This window comes from Moschus berezovskii, chromosome 20 (genome assembly GCF_049115385.1).
Source record: "Moschus berezovskii isolate FMDL1 chromosome 20, NW_MosBer_1.0, whole genome shotgun sequence".
Taxonomy (NCBI): domain Eukaryota; kingdom Metazoa; phylum Chordata; class Mammalia; order Artiodactyla; family Moschidae; genus Moschus; species Moschus berezovskii.
Genome location: NC_142479.1, coordinates 72,432,942 through 72,453,246, shown reverse-complemented (window position 1 = coordinate 72,453,246; position 20,305 = coordinate 72,432,942). Strand labels below are relative to the sequence as shown.

Sequence of the window (20,305 nt, the reverse complement as noted above, 5' to 3'; positions counted from 1 at the left end):
GGAGACACGGGTTCGATCTGGGTCTGGAAGATGCCCTGGAGAAGGGAACGGCAACCCACTCCAGTGTTCTTGCCTGGAGAATCCCATGGACAGAGGAGCCTTGTGGGCTACAGTCCATGAGATCACAAAGAGCTGGACATGACTGAACATAGATTATGGCAACACCCTTACGTGTTCACACTATTTTGCTTTAGATGTGCTGGTGTTCACATTTTTATGAAGTGGGTATTAGAAATACCAGTCAGTCTTAGACCTAGGAAAACTGGGGAGTGTTTTAGACCAAGTTTCTCATTTTACAGATGAGTAAATGGCAGTTCTTCTTCCTGGTAAAGGGTCCTACTCAAGGTTGCCACGGTAAATCAGTAACAGAACTGAGAGAGCAGCTGTAGGCTTTCAGTCAGTTCAGAGCTCTTCCTTGTACATAAAACTGCCTAATAAGAAACAGCTGGAGAAAACAGTGAAATTATTAAAATCAGGAATTTGCATGAATATGTCCCAATAGAGCATGCTTTAGTTCAGTTCAGTCGCTCAATGTCCAACTCTTTGCGACCCCATGGACTGCAGCACGCCAGGCCTCCCTGTCCATCACCAATTCCTGGAGTTTACCCAAACTCATGTCCATTGAGTCGGTGATGCCATCCAACCATCTCATCCTCTGTTGTCCCCTTCTCCTCCTGCCCTCAATCTTTCCCAGCATCAGGGTCTTTTCAAATGAGTCAGCTCTTCGCATCAGGTGGCCAAAGTATTGGAGTTTCAGCTTCAGCATCAGTCCTTCCAATGAACACTCAGGACTGATCTCCTTTAGGATGGACTGGTTGGATCTCCTTGCAGTCCAAGGGACTCTCAAGAGTCTTCCCCAACACCTCAGTTCAAAAGCATCAATTCTTAGGCGCTCAGTTTTCTTTATAGTCCAACTCTCGCATCCATACATGACTCCTGGAAAAACCATAGCCTTGACTAGACGGACACTTGTTGACAAAGTAATGTCTCTGTTTTTTAATATGCTGTCTATTCAATATACTTTCCTTCCAAGGAGTAAGCATCTTTTAATTTCATGGCTGCAAGCATCATCTGCAGTGATTTTGGAGCCCCCCAAAATAGTCAGCCACTGTTTCCACTGTTTCCCCATCTATTTCCCATGAAGTGATGGGACCGGATGCCATGATCTTAGTTTTCTGAATGTTGAGCTTTAAGCCAACCTTTTCACTCTCCTCTTTCACTTTCATCAAGAGGCTCTTTAATTCTTCTTCACCTTCTGCCACAAAGGTGGTGTCATCTGCATATCTGAGGTTATTGATATTTCTCCCGGCGATCTTGATTCCAGCTTGTGCTTCTTCCAGCCCAGCGTTTCTCATCATGTACTCTGCATATAAGTTAAATAAGCAGGGTGACAATATACAGCCTTGATGTACTCCTTTTCCTATTTGCAACCAGTCTGTTGTTCCATGTACAGTTCTGACTGTTGCTTCCTGACCTGCATATAGGTTTCTCAAGTGGCAGGTCAGGTGGTCTGGTATTCCCATCTCTTCCAGAATTTTCCAAAATTTATTGTGATCCACACAGTCAAAGGCTTTGGCATAGTCAATAAAGCAGAAATAGATGTTTTTCTGGAACTCTCTTGCTTTTTCCATGATCCAGTGGATGTTGGCAATTTGATCTCTGGTTCCGCTGCCTTTTCTAAAACCAGCTTGAACATCTGGAAGTTCACAGTTCACATACTGTTGAAGCCTGGCTTGGAGAATTTTGAGCATGACTTTAATAGCGTGTGAGATGAGTGCAATTTGTGTGGTGGTTTGAGCAGTCTTTTCTTTCTTTGGGATTGGAATTGCCTTTCTTTGGGATTGGAATGAAAACTGACCTTTTCCAGTCCTTTCTTTCTTTGGGATTAATAGCGTGTGAGATGAGTGCAATTTGTTTGGTGGTTTGAGCAGTCTTTTCTTTCTTTGGGACTGCATTGCCTTTCTTTGGGATTGGAATGAAAACTGACCTTTTCCAGCCCTGTGGCCACTGCTGAGTTTTCCAAATTTGCTGGCATATTAAGTGCAGCACTTTCACAGCATCATCTTTCAGGATTTGAAAGAGCTTAACTGGAATCCCATCACCTCCACTAGCTTTGTTCGTAGTGATGCTTCCTAAGGCCCACTTGACTTCACATTCTAGGATGTTTGACTCTAGGTGAGTGATCACACCATCGTGATTATCTGAGTCATGAAGATCTCTTTTGTACAGTTCTTCTGTGTATTCCTGCCACCTCTTCTTAATATCTTCTGCTTCTGTTAGGTCCATACCATTTCTCTCCTTTACTGAGCCCATCTTTGAATGAAATGACCAACTGTCCTATGTCTTGAGAAACTCCTGAAAGTGAAAGTCGCTCAGTCTATTCGACTCTTTGCGACCCTGTGTTCTATACAGTACATGGATTCTCCAGGCCAGAATACTGGAGTGGGTAACCTTTCCCTTCTCCAGGGGATCTTCCCACCCCAGGGATTGAACCCAGGTCTCCCACATTGCAGGCGGATTCTTTACCAGTTGAGCCACAAGGGAAGCAGAGTCGGACACAACAGAACAACTGAACTGAACTGAACTTGAGTGAAATGTTCCCTTGGTATCTCTAATTTTCTTGAAGAGATCTCTAGTCTTTCCCATTCTATTGTTTTCCTCTATTTCTTTGCATTGATTGCTGAGGAAGCCTTTCTTATCTCTCCTTGCTATTCTTTGGAACTCTGCATTCAAATGGGTATATCTTTCCTTTTCTCCTTTGCTTTTCGCTTCTCTTCTTTTCACAGCTATTTGTAAGGCCTCCTCAGACAGCCGTTTTGCTTTTTTGCATTTCTTTTTCTTGGGGATGGTCTTGGTCCCTGTCTCCTGTACAATGTCACGAACCTCCGTCCAGAGTTCATCAGGCACTCTGTGTATCAGAGCATGTTTAATTACCGCTTATTTGACTTGTTTTTAAAGTTTTATGTCATCACAAGGATTCGGACTGTGCTAGACAATCAGCATTTTCGGAAAGGCATGCTGCATTCTACAGAATTCACTTCCTGAGAGCAGAAGGGAACTGCTCTAGGTAGGAACTGAAAAGCCATAGGGTGTGGGGACTATGAATGAAGGAAGTTAAACCTTTCTAGAAAAGGAATTAAAGCAGGGAGCTGTGGGTGGAGTTGTGGGGGATGTTAATATATCTATGAAAAACTTCATGATAAAGCAATTTCAGACATCACTAGAATAAATGTTGACGGCATTTCACATTTATTGCCTTAGTAAAAAAAAAAAGTGGGAGTGTTGTAAAACTTATTACCACCGGACATTCTGTTCTTAATAAGAATGTTTCAGATTTTTCTTTTCCTTGTTAGTTTTAGGAACATATATCCATTTTGCTAAATTTTAGGTAACACGCATTCTAAGAAGCATTTCCCCTGAGAATGAATCCACATCTAAATAGCCAGTACCTTCCTGATTTTAATCTAGAGTTGGCTTGTGCCTGCTTGTCCTGAAATGGCTGCAGGGATACAATCATTTGTACAGAGTTCCTTTCTCTCTTTCCTCCTGACAAACACCATTTTTACTCCTTTGTATTTCCCAAGGTGTCACTGAGCAAACATTACTTTCCTTCTTCAAATTTCAAGACCCACTCTCCCCTTTTACCATTTCATAATTCAGTTATATTAGAATTAAAACTCTTACTGTTAATAAAATATATTTTATAGGAAACTTTAAATTTCCTAGACCTTAATTTTATTTCCATACATAAGTGTCTTGTAAAGAGCTGTCCAATAAGTAGTCCTTCATCCGTTCCAGATAAGTACTACAGCCATAGACAGCATTTTGCTACTATAGGGAGTATAGAGAGAAATATCTCCCAGGACTCAACACTGAAAAATGCTAAATTTCTTTTAGGGTAAAGCAAACAGATTATTTTTCTTTTCCTAGACAGTATGAATTTTGTAACTGCTGCTATCACAGAATCCTCTAAGAGTCTTGGCCTCTTAGAGGTTTAGAGATTATATTCCCTCGTTAAGTCGTGTTGAGCTCTTCATGACCCTATGCAGCACGCCAGGCTTCCGTGTCCTTCACCATCTCCCAGAGGTTGTTCAAACTCATGTCTATTGATTCAGTGATGCCATCCAACCTTCTCATCCTCTGTCATCCCCTCTCCTCCTGCCTGCATCTTTCCCATCATCAGGGTCTTTTGCAATGAGTCAGTTCTTTGCATCAGGTGGCCAAAGTATTGGAGCTTCAGCTTCAGCATCAGTCGTTCCAATGAACACTCAGGACTGATTTCCTTTAGGATGGACTGGTTGGATCTCCTTGCTGTCCAAGGGACTTTCAAGAGTCTTCTCCAGCACCAGTTCAAAAGTATCAATTCTTGGATGCTCAGCCTTCTTTATGGACCAACTCTCACATCTGTACATGAATACCAAAGAATCCATAGTTTTGACTATATGGACCTTTGTCGGCAAAGTGATGTGTTTGCTTTTTAATAGGCAGATTGTATGGTTTGCGTGTTTATCTGTTATTCTTCAGTTCAGTTCAGTCGTTCAGTCGTAACCGACTCTTTGTGACCCCATTAATCACAGCACGCCAGGCCTCCCTGTCCATCACCAACTCCCAGAGTTCACGCAAACTCATGTCCATCGAGTCGGTGATGCCATCCAGCCATCTCATCCTCTGTCGTCCCCTTCTCCTCCCGCCCCCAATCCTTCCCAGCATCAGAGTCTTTTCCAGTGAGTCAACTCGTCGCATGAGGTGGTGAAAGTATTGGAGTTTCAGCTTTAGCATCAGCCCTTCCAATGAACACCCAGGATCGATCTCCTCTAGAATGGACTGGTTGGATCTCCTTGCAGTCCAAGGGACTCTCAAGAGTCTTCTCCAGCACCACATATGCAGAGTACATCATGAGGAACGCTGGGCTGGAGGAAGCACAAGCTGGAATCAAGATTGCCAGGAGAAATATCAATAACCTCAGATATGCAGATGACGCCACCCTTATGGCAGAAAGTGAAGAGGAACTAAAAAGCCTCTTGATGAAAGTGAAAGAGGAGAGTGAAAAGGTTGGCTTGAAGCTCAACATCTGTTATTCTTACCTACTCATTATTTTGCTAAACCTTTGTTTCTACTCCTCAATTACTATTTGCTATTATATACATACATAGAGACATACATACATATATGATAATCATGTTAAAATATAAATTTTAAAATCACATTAAATCATTTGTGAAATGGGGTAAGATATGATATATCAATGTAAGAAGCAAGTGCTCTTATCAAGTGCTTCCTACCTGCCAGCCTCTGTACTGGGCACCCTTACAGGCAATCTCAACTCCAATATACGGCATTTAGTTGCTCAAAAAAACAGATCCTTGGTCCTCAATCTCTGAACAGAAACTAGCCATTATAGGCCTATACTTTCCTCAACAGGAGGCAGTGGGGAGAAACTGAGTGATAACCCTGGGTGGTCAGCAGGAGGGCACTGGAAAAGACGCTCAGCACCACTCGTTATAGGAGGGAGGCCGATCAAAACAAAACAAGGGAGCACCTGCCACTGGCCAGAAGAGCCATCCTCAGAGCATCCACACACAAGAAATGCTGGAGCGGGTGTGGAGGAAAGGGCTCCCTCCTGCCCTTCGCACAGGAATTTCAGTCGGTGCCACCACCATGGAGGGCACCATGGAGATTCCTTTCAAACAGCTAAAACGGAACTGCCATACGCTCCTGCAATGCCACTCCTGGGCGCACCTCCAGAGAAAACGGAAAATGATACACGCACCACAGGGCTCCCTGCAGCACTGTTCCCAGTGCGCAGGAAACGGAAGCGACCCGTGTCCGTCAGCAGAGGATGAAGAGCGCGTGGCGCACACACACGATGAAGTCCACTCAGTCACATACAAAGAAGGAGATCACGCCATTTGCGGCAACGTGATGGGCCTAGAGATGGTCACACTGGGGGAAGTAAGTCAGAGAGGGAAAGACAAAGATGCATGATGCCGCTTACATGTGGACTCTAAGAACGAACGGTACAAAGGAGCTTATTTACAAAACAGAGAGTCACAGACACAGAAAACAAACTTATGGTCACCAGAGGGGAGGGCAGGAGGGGGAGAGGAAAACCGGGAGACCGGGGTTGACATATACGCACTGCACAGAAAACAGACCGCTAATAAGGACCTTCTGTAGAGCCCAGAGGGGAGGGCAGGAGGGGGAGAGGAAAACCGGGAGACTGGGGTTGACAGATACGCACTGCACAGAAAACAGACCGCTAATAAGGACCTTCTGTAGAGCCCAGAGGGGAGGGCAGGAGGGGGAGAGGAAAACCGGGAGACTGGGGTTGACAGATACGCACTGCACAGAAAACAGACCGCTAATAAGGACCTTCTGTAGAGCCCAGGGAGCTCCACCCGAGACTCTGTAACGACCTACGCTGGGAACGAATCTGAAGTGGCCATGTGGGCATGCACGGTTTGAGGCGCTGTGTGCTCCCGCAGAAACTAACACGACCCTGTGAATCAACCACACGCCAGTAAAAATTTTAAAAATTAGACCACCTGGTCTGGTACCCATCCTCCTTTTGACGCTGGGTAATTCTTGTTCATTTCTCTGGGATCTTGACGGTACCTCTGTCATAACGTTGGCTTAATATATGATGGCACAGAGAAAGGGCCCAGAGAAGAATAATCACTGTCTTGCACAGCAAAATTTAATAAGAACTAAAGCAAAAGCTCACAGTAACAGCAAAGGCGGCAGCGCACCGAGTTTCAGCTGCGGTGCTCTGAAACAGTAAGTCTCCCACTGCTTCAGAATTTCTGTTTATTCACCGCACTACTCGAATTAGTCACTCACCAGAAGGCTGAATCTTGCAGACCCATCAAGTTCATCAAATCCTTATACTTTTTTCTCTCTCTTGTAACACTGAGTGATAGGAAATATATAAATGGGGAGAAGTAAAGCAAGCAGTAAAATATGAACATCTCATTTTGAAGGTTCTCCTTAAAGATGAAGGGTAGCGTCTTCATATTTACAGCAGTAACTGACATCAACTCCTCCATCACATAGTGATTTGTTGTTGTCTAAAGAAGAATCCAAAGGAACAAAGTCATTAAAGTATAGACACTGCTGAGATCTGAATAAGCTATGGAGCCTGTGCCCCGGTACATTTCCTGTTTTAAATACTGTTCTGAGGTTACGCAAGATGTTACTTTCAGGAGAACCTAGATGAAGAATACGTGAGTGCCTCCCTGTATATTGTTTTTGAAACTTTCTAAAACTACTGGAAAATTTAAAGTTAAAAAAATTGTACTGCTTCACCTAAATGTCAATTTTACGTTTGGATGCCCAGTTCGTTATATAAACACATGAAGACCTGAGCAGACACCATCTTTCATCAAACCTGGATGCCTCTGGGATTCGCTCACTTCAGTTATTAGGACTTTCCTTACTTGTATAATAGCAGCATTAATGGCAGCTTGCAAAGGCACGAACCCTCCTTTCCAGTATTTCTCCAGTGCGCAGGAAAAGTCATTAATATTTGTTTGCCGGCAGTAAGCTACAATCACACACAAAGAAAGCAGAACCAACATTATGGAAGGAAAAGTCATTAATCTCTGTACTCTAGCAATGAGCTAAGGAAACGGCAACCCACTCCAGTGTTCTTGCCTGAAGAGTCCCATGGACGGAGGAGCCTGGTGGGCTGCAGTCCACGGGGTCGCAAGAGTCGGGCACGACTGAGCAAATGAGGAGGAGGAACAGTAAGCTATCGGCTCAAAAAATAAATCAATAAAAGGAAAAAGCAGAGCCAACAGTATGGGAGTAAGGCGACTGGAAAAGAAGATACACGAATCCAAGAGAAAATGCTCTAGAGGAGCCTTCACCAGGCAGGACTCTTTTTGGGTTTTGTTGTTTTAATTAATTTATTTTATTTGGAGGCTGATTACTTTACAATATTGTAGTGGTTTTTTGCCATACACTCACATGAGTCGGCCATGGGTGTACATGTGTCCCCCATCCTGAGTGGGAACGCAAACTAGTACAGCCACTATGGAGAACAGTGTGGAGATTCCTTAAAAAACTGGAAATAGGACTGCCATACGACCCAGCAATCCCACTGCTGGGCAGACACACCAAGGAAACCAGAATTGAAAGAGACACGTGTACCCCAGTGTTCAACAGGCAGGACTTCTCACCACAGGAAAAAGGAGCAAATGCAAGTTCTAAGTAAGGCGACTTGACTCATGGCCACCGCGGCACGCACAGGACGTCTCAGCGGATGAGAGGAAGACAGAAGCGGACCCTCTGCCTGGCCACCTCGTGTGTCTCAGGACACCAAGGGCGCAGCACCGGACCTGGCTTTGCGCCCAGACTCTCTCCCCGCAGGAGGGGCCGGGGCCCCGCTCCTGTCCTTCTGGTCTCTCTACAAAGGTGAACTCGCCACACAGGCCTTTCCTGGCCCCCAGAACTAGAACATCTGCTCTGTGGTCTGGGCAACAAGTGGAGCTTAAATCACGCTGTTCTGAAGCAGCAAGACTGCCCCCTGCTTCAGAATCCCTGTTTATTCACTGCTTGTACCGGTCACTCACCCGAAGGCTGAACCCTGCAGACCCATCGTGTCCGTCGGATCCTACACCTTGCTCTCCCTTTTGTAGCACTGCGTGAAAGCAAGCGGTGAGAAACGGACATCTCGTTTTGTTTCACCCATGCTCCCTGAGGGGCTCACTCTAGAAGGCTCCCTCAGGCCTGGAAACCTAACCGCGTCTGCCCTGATCACAGCGCCTCGATGCCGCTCCACCGCCTCAGCCCTGGAGCGGAGCCAGCCTCCTCCTTGTCCCCTTTTGGGTGCTCAGCCCACTCACACGGCCTGCTCCTCTGCCACGTCGAATCCACGCGCTGGTTTCCACCCCAGCGCCCCCGTCCACAAGCCCCTTACTCTCTGGAAGGCAAAGTTCCCCCGCACGCCGCCCCGTCCAGGGCTCGCTGAACCATCACTTCTCCAGGCAGAGCTTCTCTCCTCACAGGGCTTCTCGGGAGTCCCCGGCCTAAGCCCCCAGCACCTCCCCTCGCGCTGGTCATGAACTGCTTGCCGGCAGCCTGTCCTGCTAACCCTGGACGCTCACCCGCGGCTGGGCCTCGGTGTCGATCACCGCTGCATTCTCTCCAGCATGGCCCTGGGAGTTCACTGCACATCTGCTGGATGACTCACTGGGTTTTTGAGAGCCGTCCCCAAGGGGGAAGAGACGGCTGACCTTGGAACGAGGTCCGCAGGATGTGTCACCTCTCATCTGGGGCCAGCGCGGGTACCTCTGCCGCCCGTCCCATCCCAATCCGACTCCTTACGTTAACAACACGAAAACCACAACAGTAACACTTTAAATGGAAAGTCACCTGAGAAAAAATCCTCCTTCAAAACTGGAACGTAGTATCTCTGATAAAATTTTAACTTATAAGAGAAAGAGTCATTAAAGATGACTCCCACGCTGTATGAGAAAGTGTCCAGCATGATTTCATCCATGGACTTCTCATCTGGTGCCCCAATGATTCTTCTTCCTGTGAATTGTATGGTAAAAAAAAAAAAGAAATCATTCTACCTTTAAATAAAATTTATCCCAAAAGGCAAAAAAAAAGGAATTTTTTTGTTGTCATTTTAGATTCTAAAGTCAGGAGATGCATGAGGATTAACCGCTTTCCTTTAATAAGGACAGGCATTAAGGCAAATTTTAGGTATATAAAACGGTTATGCCAAGAAATAAGTATGTATTAGAGAACTGGGGTACAAAACTAGAGTTAACTGTAGCAGTTATTATGTGGTCAGAGGACTCCAGATCTTAGCTTTACTAAGCAAACGTACCTCATATGGTCTTTGCCTTAACAGGGACCAAGAGCTCAAAGGGACTTCAACAGCAAGCGATTTTACCTGTTCTAATCCAGAACTTAAGAGCAGATAACCAGACTGCACCCAGCCTGCCCATGAGTGAAAAGCACATTGGGGTCTATCAGTTGTGCAGAGGCCGCATTTAGAACGAAAGCCCTCAGGGACGTCCCTGGCAGTCCAGTGATGAGGGCTCCATGCTTCCACTTGGGGGCATGGGCTTGGTCCCTGGCTGGGAACTAAGATCCCACAAGCTGCATGGTGTAGCCAAACAGCAAAAATCTAGAATGAAGGAGTTTAAAGATGTTTACAAACTATACCATATGCAGACGGAATATCCTTAGATTATCACCCTTAATTTTCACAGTTCTGAAATTAATGTTATAATAACCATATCTAATTTCTTTTATTTATGTTTTTCCCTAAATTATAAACATTAATCATTTTATTTCCATGTTAAAAACACCCACACTCACCAATAACATATTTTTCCTAGGCAGTATTCTGCAAATCTGAAATTATAAAACTATTCCTTTATTTAAATTCCAGTAGAGATGTAGGCCTCCCCAAAGCAGACCCTCATCAAGCCAGAAGGGTTTAAAAGGCTAATCGTGAAGAGTAAAGGAGAGAAAGAACTGATAAAGTTCTGCTGTCTTGCTATCTAATCAGCAACATAGGTAACTGTGACTTTAAATTGAAAACGCATACATTTTATCAAAAACATGAAGATGTGGTACATATCTACAGTGGGATGCGGGTCAGCCATAAAAAGAACGAGTGCCATTTGCAGCAACGTGGATATAAACGAGAGGATGCTGCTGAGTGAGTCGGAAAGAGACACGATCTCTCTTGATACGATGTCACCATATGATAGCGCTTGTAGGCGGAATATAAAAAAGACACAAATGAACCCACCTATGAAGCAGAAACTGACTCACAGACGTAGAAACCAGACCTGTGGCTGCGAAGGAGGAAGGGGATGGAGCAGAGACAGACTGGGAGTTTGGGGCGAACAGATGCAAACTTTTATATGGAGGATGGACGCACAACAGAGCCCAGCTCTACTGCCATATTCAAAATCCTGTGAGGAACCAGGATGGAAAGGAGTAGAGGAAAGGAGTGATTATATGTGTGTAACGAAGCAGAGCCTGGCACAACACTGCACATCAACTGTACCTCAATAAAAAATAAAATAATACAATCAGTAATGCTTTTTGGCCATTGGCACACCTACCTTTCATAACGGGAACAAGTGCTGTCTTATTCATTATCTGCTGGGTCAAGTTGGAGACTGGTGTGTACACAACATCCATAAAAGACCTATTATATTCATCTACCCTTCCCAGGTTCTGGGGAGGCATTCCAGGAAAACGGACATTTTCATTTAAATGTGAAAATATACACATATAAAGTGCTAAAAGTATCGGGAACCCCCATTCCTATATTAAAAAAGAGAGAGAACAAATTTAGATTGCATTCCCTTAAGGAGCTCAGTCAACATAAGAGAACAATTGAAGACAAATTCCAATTTCACCACGTAGTTGGCTTCCATCCCCTGTCACTCTTGAGAGCAATGGGACCCAACCAAAGATCTACACCATGATAGCTGACACACAGGTCACTCTCTAACGCTGGAACTAAACTTCTGCATTAAATCATGAACTACTGCGGAAGCCAATCCAGAGCCCACCAGGATGGTGAATAGGCCGACAGTCCTTATATGCACGGGCAGGTGGTCCCAGAGTCTGTAAGACACAGGGCACCCCAGAAGGAGTTCAGGAGGGCAAAGAGCAACATTCTGTCAGCTGTCGTATCCACGGGCATCCCTGAGGCTCAGTGGTAAAGAATCCACCTGCCAGGGCAAGGAGATACGGGTTTGATCCCTGGGTTGGGAAGATCCCCTGGAGAAGGAAATGGCAACCTACTCCAGCACTCTTGCCTGGGAAATCTCACGGACAGAGGAGCCCGGTGGGCTACAGTCCGTGGGGGTCGCCAAGAGTCAGACTTGACTTAGCAACTAAACCATTGCCACCACCGCCGCACCCACAAGGAGGGGCGGAGTGGCAGAGACTGTCTAGTGGCTCATCGATATTCATCCTCTCCTCCCGTCTGGCACGGTGCTAGACGACCTCCCGCCTCTGCAAAGTTCAGTCAGTCAGTTCAGCCACTCAGTCGTGTCCGACTCTCTGCGACCCCATGCATCACGGCACGCCAGGCCTCCCTGTCCATCACCAACTCCCGGAGTTCACTCAAACTCATGTCCATCGAGTCGGTGATGCCATCCAGCCATCTCATTCTCTGTCGTCCCCATCTCCTCCTGCCCCCAATCCCTCCCAGCATCAGACTCTCTTCCAGTGAGTCAACTCTTCGCATGAGGTGGCCAAAGTATTGGAGTATCAGCTTTAGCATCAGTCCTTCCAATGAACACCCAGGATTGGTCTCCTTTAGGATGGACTAGTTGCTATAATTGCTATAAATTAATTATGACAGAGGATGATATGGTTGGATGGTATCACCGACTCAATGGACATGAATTTGGGTAAACTGCGGGAGTTGGTGATGGACAGGGAGGCCTGGCGTGCTGTGGTTCATGGGGTCATGAGTACTTGGACACGACTGAGAGACTGAACTGAACTGAACTGAACTACCACATAATTAGATTTTAGTTATCCTCCTTTTAAAAGACAAATACAAGAAAAATTTTGTTTTTGCAGTTTTGCGTTATTTTTCAGAGACTACTGTGAGTCTCTCAATTCCAATAACTGGAGAGAAATTCCAAGTCAATAAATGCAGTTTTCACAGATACAGAGAAGAATCTGGTGGTTTCCAGTGGGGAGAGGGAAAGGGGTAGGGGCAATGTAGGGGTGAGAGGAAAAAAGGGTTTTATAGGAGCCAACCCATTGGGAAAGCCCCTGATGCTGGAATGACTGAAGGCAAAAGGAGATGGGGCAACAGAGGGTGAGATGGTTAGACAGAATCACCGACTCGATGCACAAGAATCTGAGCAAACTCCGGGAAGTGGGGAAGGACAGGGAAGCCACGCTATGGCCCATGGCGTCGCAGAGTCAGACACAACTCAGCAACTGAAAACAACCAGCAGGATTATATGAAATCGTGTGTGTGAGCCTTTTGAAAATTGTACAGCACTATAGAATTTAAAGAATCTTTCATTCAACAAAACGAAATACATCCTTACAGCTCCTCAGAAAGCAAAATAAAATAAATGCAGTCTGCTACTTAAAATATGAGAGAACCATGAGGCAATGAAATAAGAGAACTGCTAACTGTGAAAAGAGTCGAACGGTCAGACATACCAGCAGGTTCTCTCTCTTCATCCTCCATTTGCTCAGTAGACTCTTGTACAGAAGTGCTTGAGTTTGCTGGCATACGCTTTTCTGTTTCATACGCATTTAGCCTGTTCATTAAATAAAGAGAGAGTAGACATGGTGGAGGATAAGCTAGAAAAATAAGTGTAATAAGAAAAAACATTGGTCACATTTTGAGGGAAACATTTCCTACCATTAGGAACTGCAAAAAAGGGATTTAAAATATTAGTTCAATAATCATGATTATAAAATTTTACATCAAATATATGCTGTTTGGGAGACGAGTATTGGGAAGGAAGTAGAGTAGACCATTTACACAATTTTACAATTACATAGAGTATTACAATGGAAAACATAGAATTAAATTCTGAACCTGTAAGATACTTCCCATTTTGACATTTGATAAAAGAAATTCAATTATATGAACACAATAATTGAATAGTATCTCATCTGAATTATAATTTTTGTTCTTTACTTTTTAGAAGAAATTCCATAGCTAATTAAATTAACATAAAAATTCTGATAAATTTATCTAAATAATTAATTATGTCCATTAGAAGCTATCCCAAGGAAGTACTTTCTTTTGATATCTACCTTCCTGATTGACTTGAGCAACTTTTATCCAAAGCGTTAGGCCATGGAATAATTATCCAGACTCAAATGACTTGAAACTTGATTCTGATAAACAGGAAGCATAAACCAATTTACCGCAATCTTCAGAATTCAAAAGCCCCTGAATAATGAGGGAAAATAAACTATGAAGTAAGTGGAAGAAAGAAAGAAAGGAAGAGAAAAAAGAAACAGAGAAAGAGGAAAGAAATCACTCAGGAAAGTAATTTTGCCCGAATGTTTGCAAACAGAATGTCCTTCAGTTTTCACATCGAAGTACTCGGACAGGCCTCCCTTAGCTGGTGCAGAAGCGAATTCTGTTTTCCTGTGTTCTGTTACTGTATCTGCACAATGAAAGTTGGCTGGGAAAAAACAAACATTTTGCCGTTAGGTCTTCCGTACAGAACACACTAGTATTTGGAAACATCTGGAAAATAGATTGATTTTCGCAGCGTCCACCCGAGTGTTTGTCACAGCACAACAAAACAGAGCTCTACTTACTGTCAGGATAATGAGAGAAAAAGTGCCCTGGATACAGGGTCAAGCACAGTTCTTTTTGCCTGAAGCAACAATGGGAGTGTCGTTATGGCCACTTCTTCCTCTGTTCCTTCAGTGAAGGCTCCCTCACAGCAGCTCTAACCCGGGCTGGTTCCTGAGAAGGGGCGGAGCCGGACCAAGCTGCACATGATGAGCTTGTTTTGTTTTCCGTCTTTTCTTTCCCAAGCCAATTATTCTGCAGGGAAATGACTATTCCGTGGTCGGTTAGGAATTAAACAAGCCCCGTGTTTGTTCACTTGGCCTTTCGACTCCAGGGATCAGGGGAGATAGTAAACAAGGAAAACAAAATTAGCTCTGCCGCTGTGATGAGACCAAGATGGGATAGAAGGCAACAAATGAGCGACTAACCAAACAAAGTGGTTAAACTCGTATGAGAAATCTTTAGCCGTTTTTTTTTTTTTTTCTTTTCTTTTCACTGCTAACGCCTAAACACTGTTGCCATTGACATATCTGACTAACACTCACTACAAAACATGCGGGAGCTGAATTGTTTTGTTTTTTCTTTTTTCCATAAAAAAGCTAAGCAATCCATAGTCTGCCTTGGAGAAACATCTAAGTTGGATTAGGGAAGAATTATGAACGAATTCCTTTCTCCTGGTCCTTGCATCATGGATACAGGATTTCATAAGGCATCTGAGCAAAACAAAAGCAAGTGGATTGCTAAGGACTGAAAAAAAAATTAGGAAAAGATTCAGGTCAATTTTTATACATGAAGACTAGGGGGAAACCTGAAATGTATTCAATTCCCGTTGGATCGTCTATCTTTGTAAAGAGTGACAAACTTTTCTTGACCCGCCAAAGTAAACCACAAAACAAGAGACCAAAGTCTGTGAATTGGGAAATCTCAAATATTTGACATAGCTCCAAAGGCACAGATGTTAATATTCATGAAGCTGAGACATGTTCTGGAGAAAAGAGTATACTTTAACAAACATTTAAAGTCATGATATTTTAACAAACATTTAAAGTCATGATATTTTGTATCGACATTTCTCTCCTTGGTAATTAGCTCTGGTTTTGAAAATAGTTAACAGTGAAATAGTATGTGCCTTTTACACTAAAAATTGGCAAAAACATAGAAATGCAGATGTTCTAAATGTCTCAGGAAAAGGAGATAGGGTAGAAGTTTGTGAACACTGTTAAAAGTTCTGTATCAATGAAAGATCAAAGACCCACACAAAAAAATCTAAGTTTCCTTTAAATTGCCTGAAATATATTTTGGATTTTTATTAATTTTGTTGTTATACTTGTTTTAGACACTATAGACTCCCTGGTGGCTCAGCTGGTAAAGAATCCACATGCAATGCAGGAGACCTGGGTTTGATCCCTGAGCTGGGAAGATTCCCTGGAGATGGGAATAGATGCTGATTGCAGCCATGAAATTAAAAGACGCTTACTCCTTGGAAGGAAAGTTATGTCCAACCTAGATAGAATTTTAAAAAGCAGAGACATTACTTTTCCAACGAAGGTCCGTCTAGTAAAGGCTATGATTTTTCCAGTGGTCATGTATGGATGTGAGAGTTGGACTGTGAAGAAAGCTGATCACCAAAGAATTGATGCTTTTGAACTGTGGTGCTGGAGAAGACTCTTGAGAGTCCCTTGGACTGCAAGGAGATCCAACCAGTCCATTCTAGAGGAGATCAATCCTGGGTGTTCATTGGAAGGACTGATGCTAAAGCTGAAACTCCAATACTTTGGCCACCTCATGTGAAGAGTTGACTCACTGGAAAAGACTCTGATGCTGGGAGGGATTGGGGGCAGGAGGAGACGGGGACGACAGAGAATGAGATGGCTGGATGGCATCACTGACTTGATGGACGTGAGTTTGAGTGAACTCTGGGAGTTGGTTTTGGACAGGGAGGCCTGGTGTGCTGTGATTCATGGGGTTGCGAAGAGTCGGATACGACCGAGCGACTGAGCTGAACTGAACTGAACTTAACCCATTCCAGTATTCTGGCCTGGAGAATTCCATGGACTGTATAGTCCATGGGGTCGCAGAGAGTCAGATATGACTGAGCGACTTTCACTTCACTTCTTACAGTTACATTAAGATTCACAACTACAGTATCAATAATTAGTTACATATATTTTACTAGTTTCACTTCTTATCATTGCTTCTTGAGTGTTCTTTCTGTTCCTCTTTCTTGACATCCTTATTCTGATTTATTTTTATTTGGGGCGGGGGTGCTATTTTCCTTACTAAAACCTGAGGCAGTCAGCCATCAATATGACCTACTGTGATGAGGAAAGGCCCGACTCCCAGCTAGAAACACATTGAAGTAGAGAGTAAAACATGGAAGTTCAGATGTATAACCAAACTTTCAAAAGGAAGAAGAAAGAATAGATGAAAATGAGAAAGAATCATTGGAAGAAACGGAAAGAAATGGAGGCACATCGTTATAGGACAAAAATGAGAAGAGAACTTAAAGTCGACACCGTGAATGCTACGTCAGAAATAGAAGCGTCCAAAGAGGGGCATCCGTACCCTGTGGCCTTGACTCTGTCCGCCACAGGCTATAAAGCTGGACCTCACACCTCTGCATGAATCTAGAAGCTTCACAGGACTGTGCAGTGCTCAATAGGCGTTTTACAACAGGGAACATACAGGGAATAAATAAGAAAAGGTATGATATTTTGTGGAATTGAAGATGTGAGCCCTCAGATTAGAAAATCAACGTATCCTATGCAGAACTAAAAACAAACAAAAATTTAGCAACTGTTTTGCTGTGAGTTTTCAAAACGTGTGCTGCGCTGAGCTAAGTCCCTTCAGTCATGTCCAACTCTTTGCAACCCTATGGACTGTAGTCCACCAGGCTCCTGTGTCCAGGGGAGTCTCCAGGCAAGAATACTGGAGTGGGCTGCCATGCTCTCCTGCAGGGGATCTTCCTGACCCATGAAATTAAAAGACGCTTGCTCCTTGGAAGGAAAACTATGACAAACCCAGACAGCATATTAAAAAGCAGAGACATCACTTTGCCAACAAGGGTCTGTACAGTCAAAGCCATGGTTTTTCCAATAGTCATGTACAGATGTGAGAGTTGGACCACAAAAAAGGCTGAGTGCTGAAGAATTAATGCATTCAAACTGTGGTGCTGGAGAAAACTCTTGAGAATCCCTTGGATAGCAAGGAGATCAAACCAGTCAATCCTAAAAGAAATCCACCCTGAATATTCATTGGAAGGACTGATGCTGAAGCTGAAGCTCCAATAATTTGGCCACCTCATGTGAAGAGCTGACTCATTGGAAAAGACTCTGATGCTGGGAAAGATTGAAGGCAGGAGGAGAAGGGGGCGACAGAGGATGAGATGGTTGCATGGCATCACAGACTCAATGGACATGAGTTTAAAAGCGCAAGCTCAGGGAGATGGTGAAGGACAGGGAAGCCTGGCGTGCTGCAGTCCATGGGGTTGCAGTGAGTCAGACATTACTTAGCGACTGAACAATAACAACAAAGTATTCATTTACTGTAAACAATTCTGTGAAAGAGGAAGCAGAGCTTCCAGTCCACTGCACACTTCTTCAGATCTGCTGCATCTCAGCAATTTAGAATCTTAGAGAGTCCTTAGAGATTTAGGAATCTTAGAGATTCTATGGTTGTGTAGAGTTATAATTGCCAGTTGGGACCACAGATGAACTTGACGTGGGAATGGATAATAACAGGATTTCACGTGTATATTACATCATTGTTTTCCCCTGAGGTTGTCTCGGGGACCCAGAGTTATTCAGGTTACTGGCCTCCACTGGAAATCTCCATTTCACCTAGCAAGCAGCCCTTGTGGGTGGGCAGGCATTTGAATGTGCTTGAATAAGGGGGGCGGGGGGCAGCAATGGTGGTGGGACCAGGAGCACAGGTGTGGATCTTGGCCTTATACAGAGGAATGTTATTCCGTCACACGAACGGGAATGAAATTCACGTTAATGGGAAGAAAGTCAATGTGCTGTGCTGTGTTTAGTCACTCAGTCATGTCTGACTCTTTGCAACCCTATGGAGTGTAGCCTGGCTCCTCTGTCCATGGAATTCACCAGGCAAGATACTGGAGTGGGTTGTCATGCCCTCCTCCACAGGATTATCCCAAGCCAGGGATTGAACCCAGGTCTCCTGCATTGCAGGCAGGTTCTTTACCATCTGAGCCACCATGGAAGCTCAATGAAACCTGGTTGGGTGCTGAGGTTGTGAAAGTATGTGAAGACATTCTCTTGTAATTGCTTTCATTTCACAGACAAGAGGAATGCAAGGTCTTCTCCTGAGAGTTTAAGAAAAGAATGAGGTGTCTGAGTCTGAGAAGCAATATATTTGACGAAGTCATCGAGCCGGTTATCCAATCAGTGAAAGAGTGACTGTATCAGTGGAATTGGCAGGCAGGACTATGGCTCCACATGAAGGCATGTTCATTCACTTAGAGTGAGACTTTTTGGGGACTTCCCTGGTGGCCCAGCGGTTAAGAATCTGCCTTGCAATTCAGGGGACGCCGGTTCGATCCCTGGTGGGCAACTAAGCTCTCACATGCTGTAGAGCTGCGGAGTTCGTGCCCTCTGGAGCCGTGAGCCCCTGCAGAGAACCCGCTCGCTGCAGTCACTGAGTCGGGGCACCGCCCCAAGAGAAGTCATGCACAGCGGCGGAAGATCCTGCAACGAGGCCAAGTTAATGACCAAGTAGATAAGTACAAAAAAGAGAGTCCTTTGATTTTGTTCATGCATGTCTTCTCGCAGTGCGGATCTCCATCACACAGGTTCAACCGAAACGGGGGTGCTGCCTGGCAACCGTGACGAAGAGTGAGAGGTCAGGGACTGGAGGTCTGTATGAGGAGGGCTCTCCTCACGGAGGACCCCTGCGTGGGGACGGTCGATACCGCTTCTTTCTTACTAGCGTGGTTTGGTCCGCCGGCTCCTAGATTAAGCTTTCAGGTCCAGGGCAGAGAGTGTTCTCAGTGTGTTCAGAAAGAGGGTGAACTTTGGGTGACTTGGTTGTCCGAGATTATAAGCAAACCTGAATGAAGGAAAACAAAATACGTGGGCATGACTCACTTTCTAAATAAAGAAGCTTTTGAGTAAGCTAGAGCTTTGCAGCTTGGCAGCATGTTTCCGCTAGCCATGAGATTTCTGGAATTTTAGCTGCAGTAGTCGGTTTAGCCATCCATCTACTTCTCCTGTTTTGCCTTTTCTTGTACAAGCTTCCACATTTTGCTCAACTGCTTTATGAAGAACACACACAGACTCCTACCTGTGGCCGGAATCTCCAGGATCAAGTGTCGATTGTAACAACATTGCCCGAGGACAAAATTTCAGCACGAGGAGTTTGTAGACGTGTCTGTAAAGTTTCCCCAGCTGCTGGCACGTCGGTGCTCACTCCGACCTCTGGGGGGATCTGGCCAGGCTTGGCACTGCTCCAGGCTGTTGGAGTCACATGGGGGAGGTACAGCTGCTCGGGGCCCAGCCCGTGAGCCGCCCCCATGAGCCTGACGACAGGAGATAATCTGGCCCCGCAGAAGGGGAACCTGACGTGAGCTCAGCCAGTGCTTCTGAATGGAACTCATGCAGAGTTTGAAACAGCACTTTTTAAGAATGTCCCTGCTTCTGGAGTTCGTGTTCCTCTCTGTGAGAGAGCTTCGCTGACTATTCTACTAAGGCTCAATCTTTCTCTAGTCAAAGTCTCCTCTTCCGGCCAGTAAGTTTTTCCATATCACACAGAGGTCTAGATCGCTCAGCATAGCGGTCGGCTCTCGTGGACCCTCTTGGAAGCCGATTCGGTCAATGCTACTTTTCTCTTTTTTTTGCAGCTCCCATTATGACCTATGTGGTCATCGCAGTGAAGGTGTTAACTGATGAGACGCCCTTTCTCACTCCGTGTGACCCTCAGGCTGGCTCTGAGGAGGGAGACATACAGTACCCTGTCCCTGGGAGAATGAACCTTTTTTCCTAGGACCTCTCCTCAGTGTCAGGTGGGACGCCCCCA

At 44.8% G+C, this 20,305-nt stretch overlaps 1 protein-coding gene across 9 annotated transcripts in view; it reads right to left on the bottom strand.

Moving 5' to 3' along the window:
• LOC129544777 (ATP-binding cassette sub-family A member 6) overlaps positions 1–14,452 on the bottom strand; it is a 62,119-nt gene extending 47,667 nt beyond the window's left edge. For 3 of the 9 annotated variants that reach the window (XM_055408721.2, XM_055408720.2, XM_055408722.2), the window contains exons 1-6: positions 14,296–14,450; positions 13,174–13,274; positions 11,094–11,298; positions 9,376–9,537; positions 7,437–7,543; positions 6,841–7,067 (exon numbers count right to left, since the gene is read on the bottom strand). In XM_055408721.2, coding sequence (XP_055264696.2) covers positions 6,841–7,067; positions 7,437–7,543; positions 9,376–9,537; positions 11,094–11,298; positions 13,174–13,269 — 797 coding nt within the window. In that variant the 5' untranslated portion in view covers positions 13,270–13,274; positions 14,296–14,450. Of the gene's footprint in view, positions 1–6,840; positions 7,068–7,436; positions 7,544–9,375; positions 9,538–11,093; positions 11,299–13,173; positions 13,318–13,779; positions 13,919–14,295 lie in introns of all 9 variants that reach the window. The other 6 variants (XM_055408716.2, XM_055408719.2, XM_055408718.2 and 3 more) reach the window with 5 other exon arrangements.
• Positions 14,453–20,305: the final 5,853 nt, after the last annotated feature.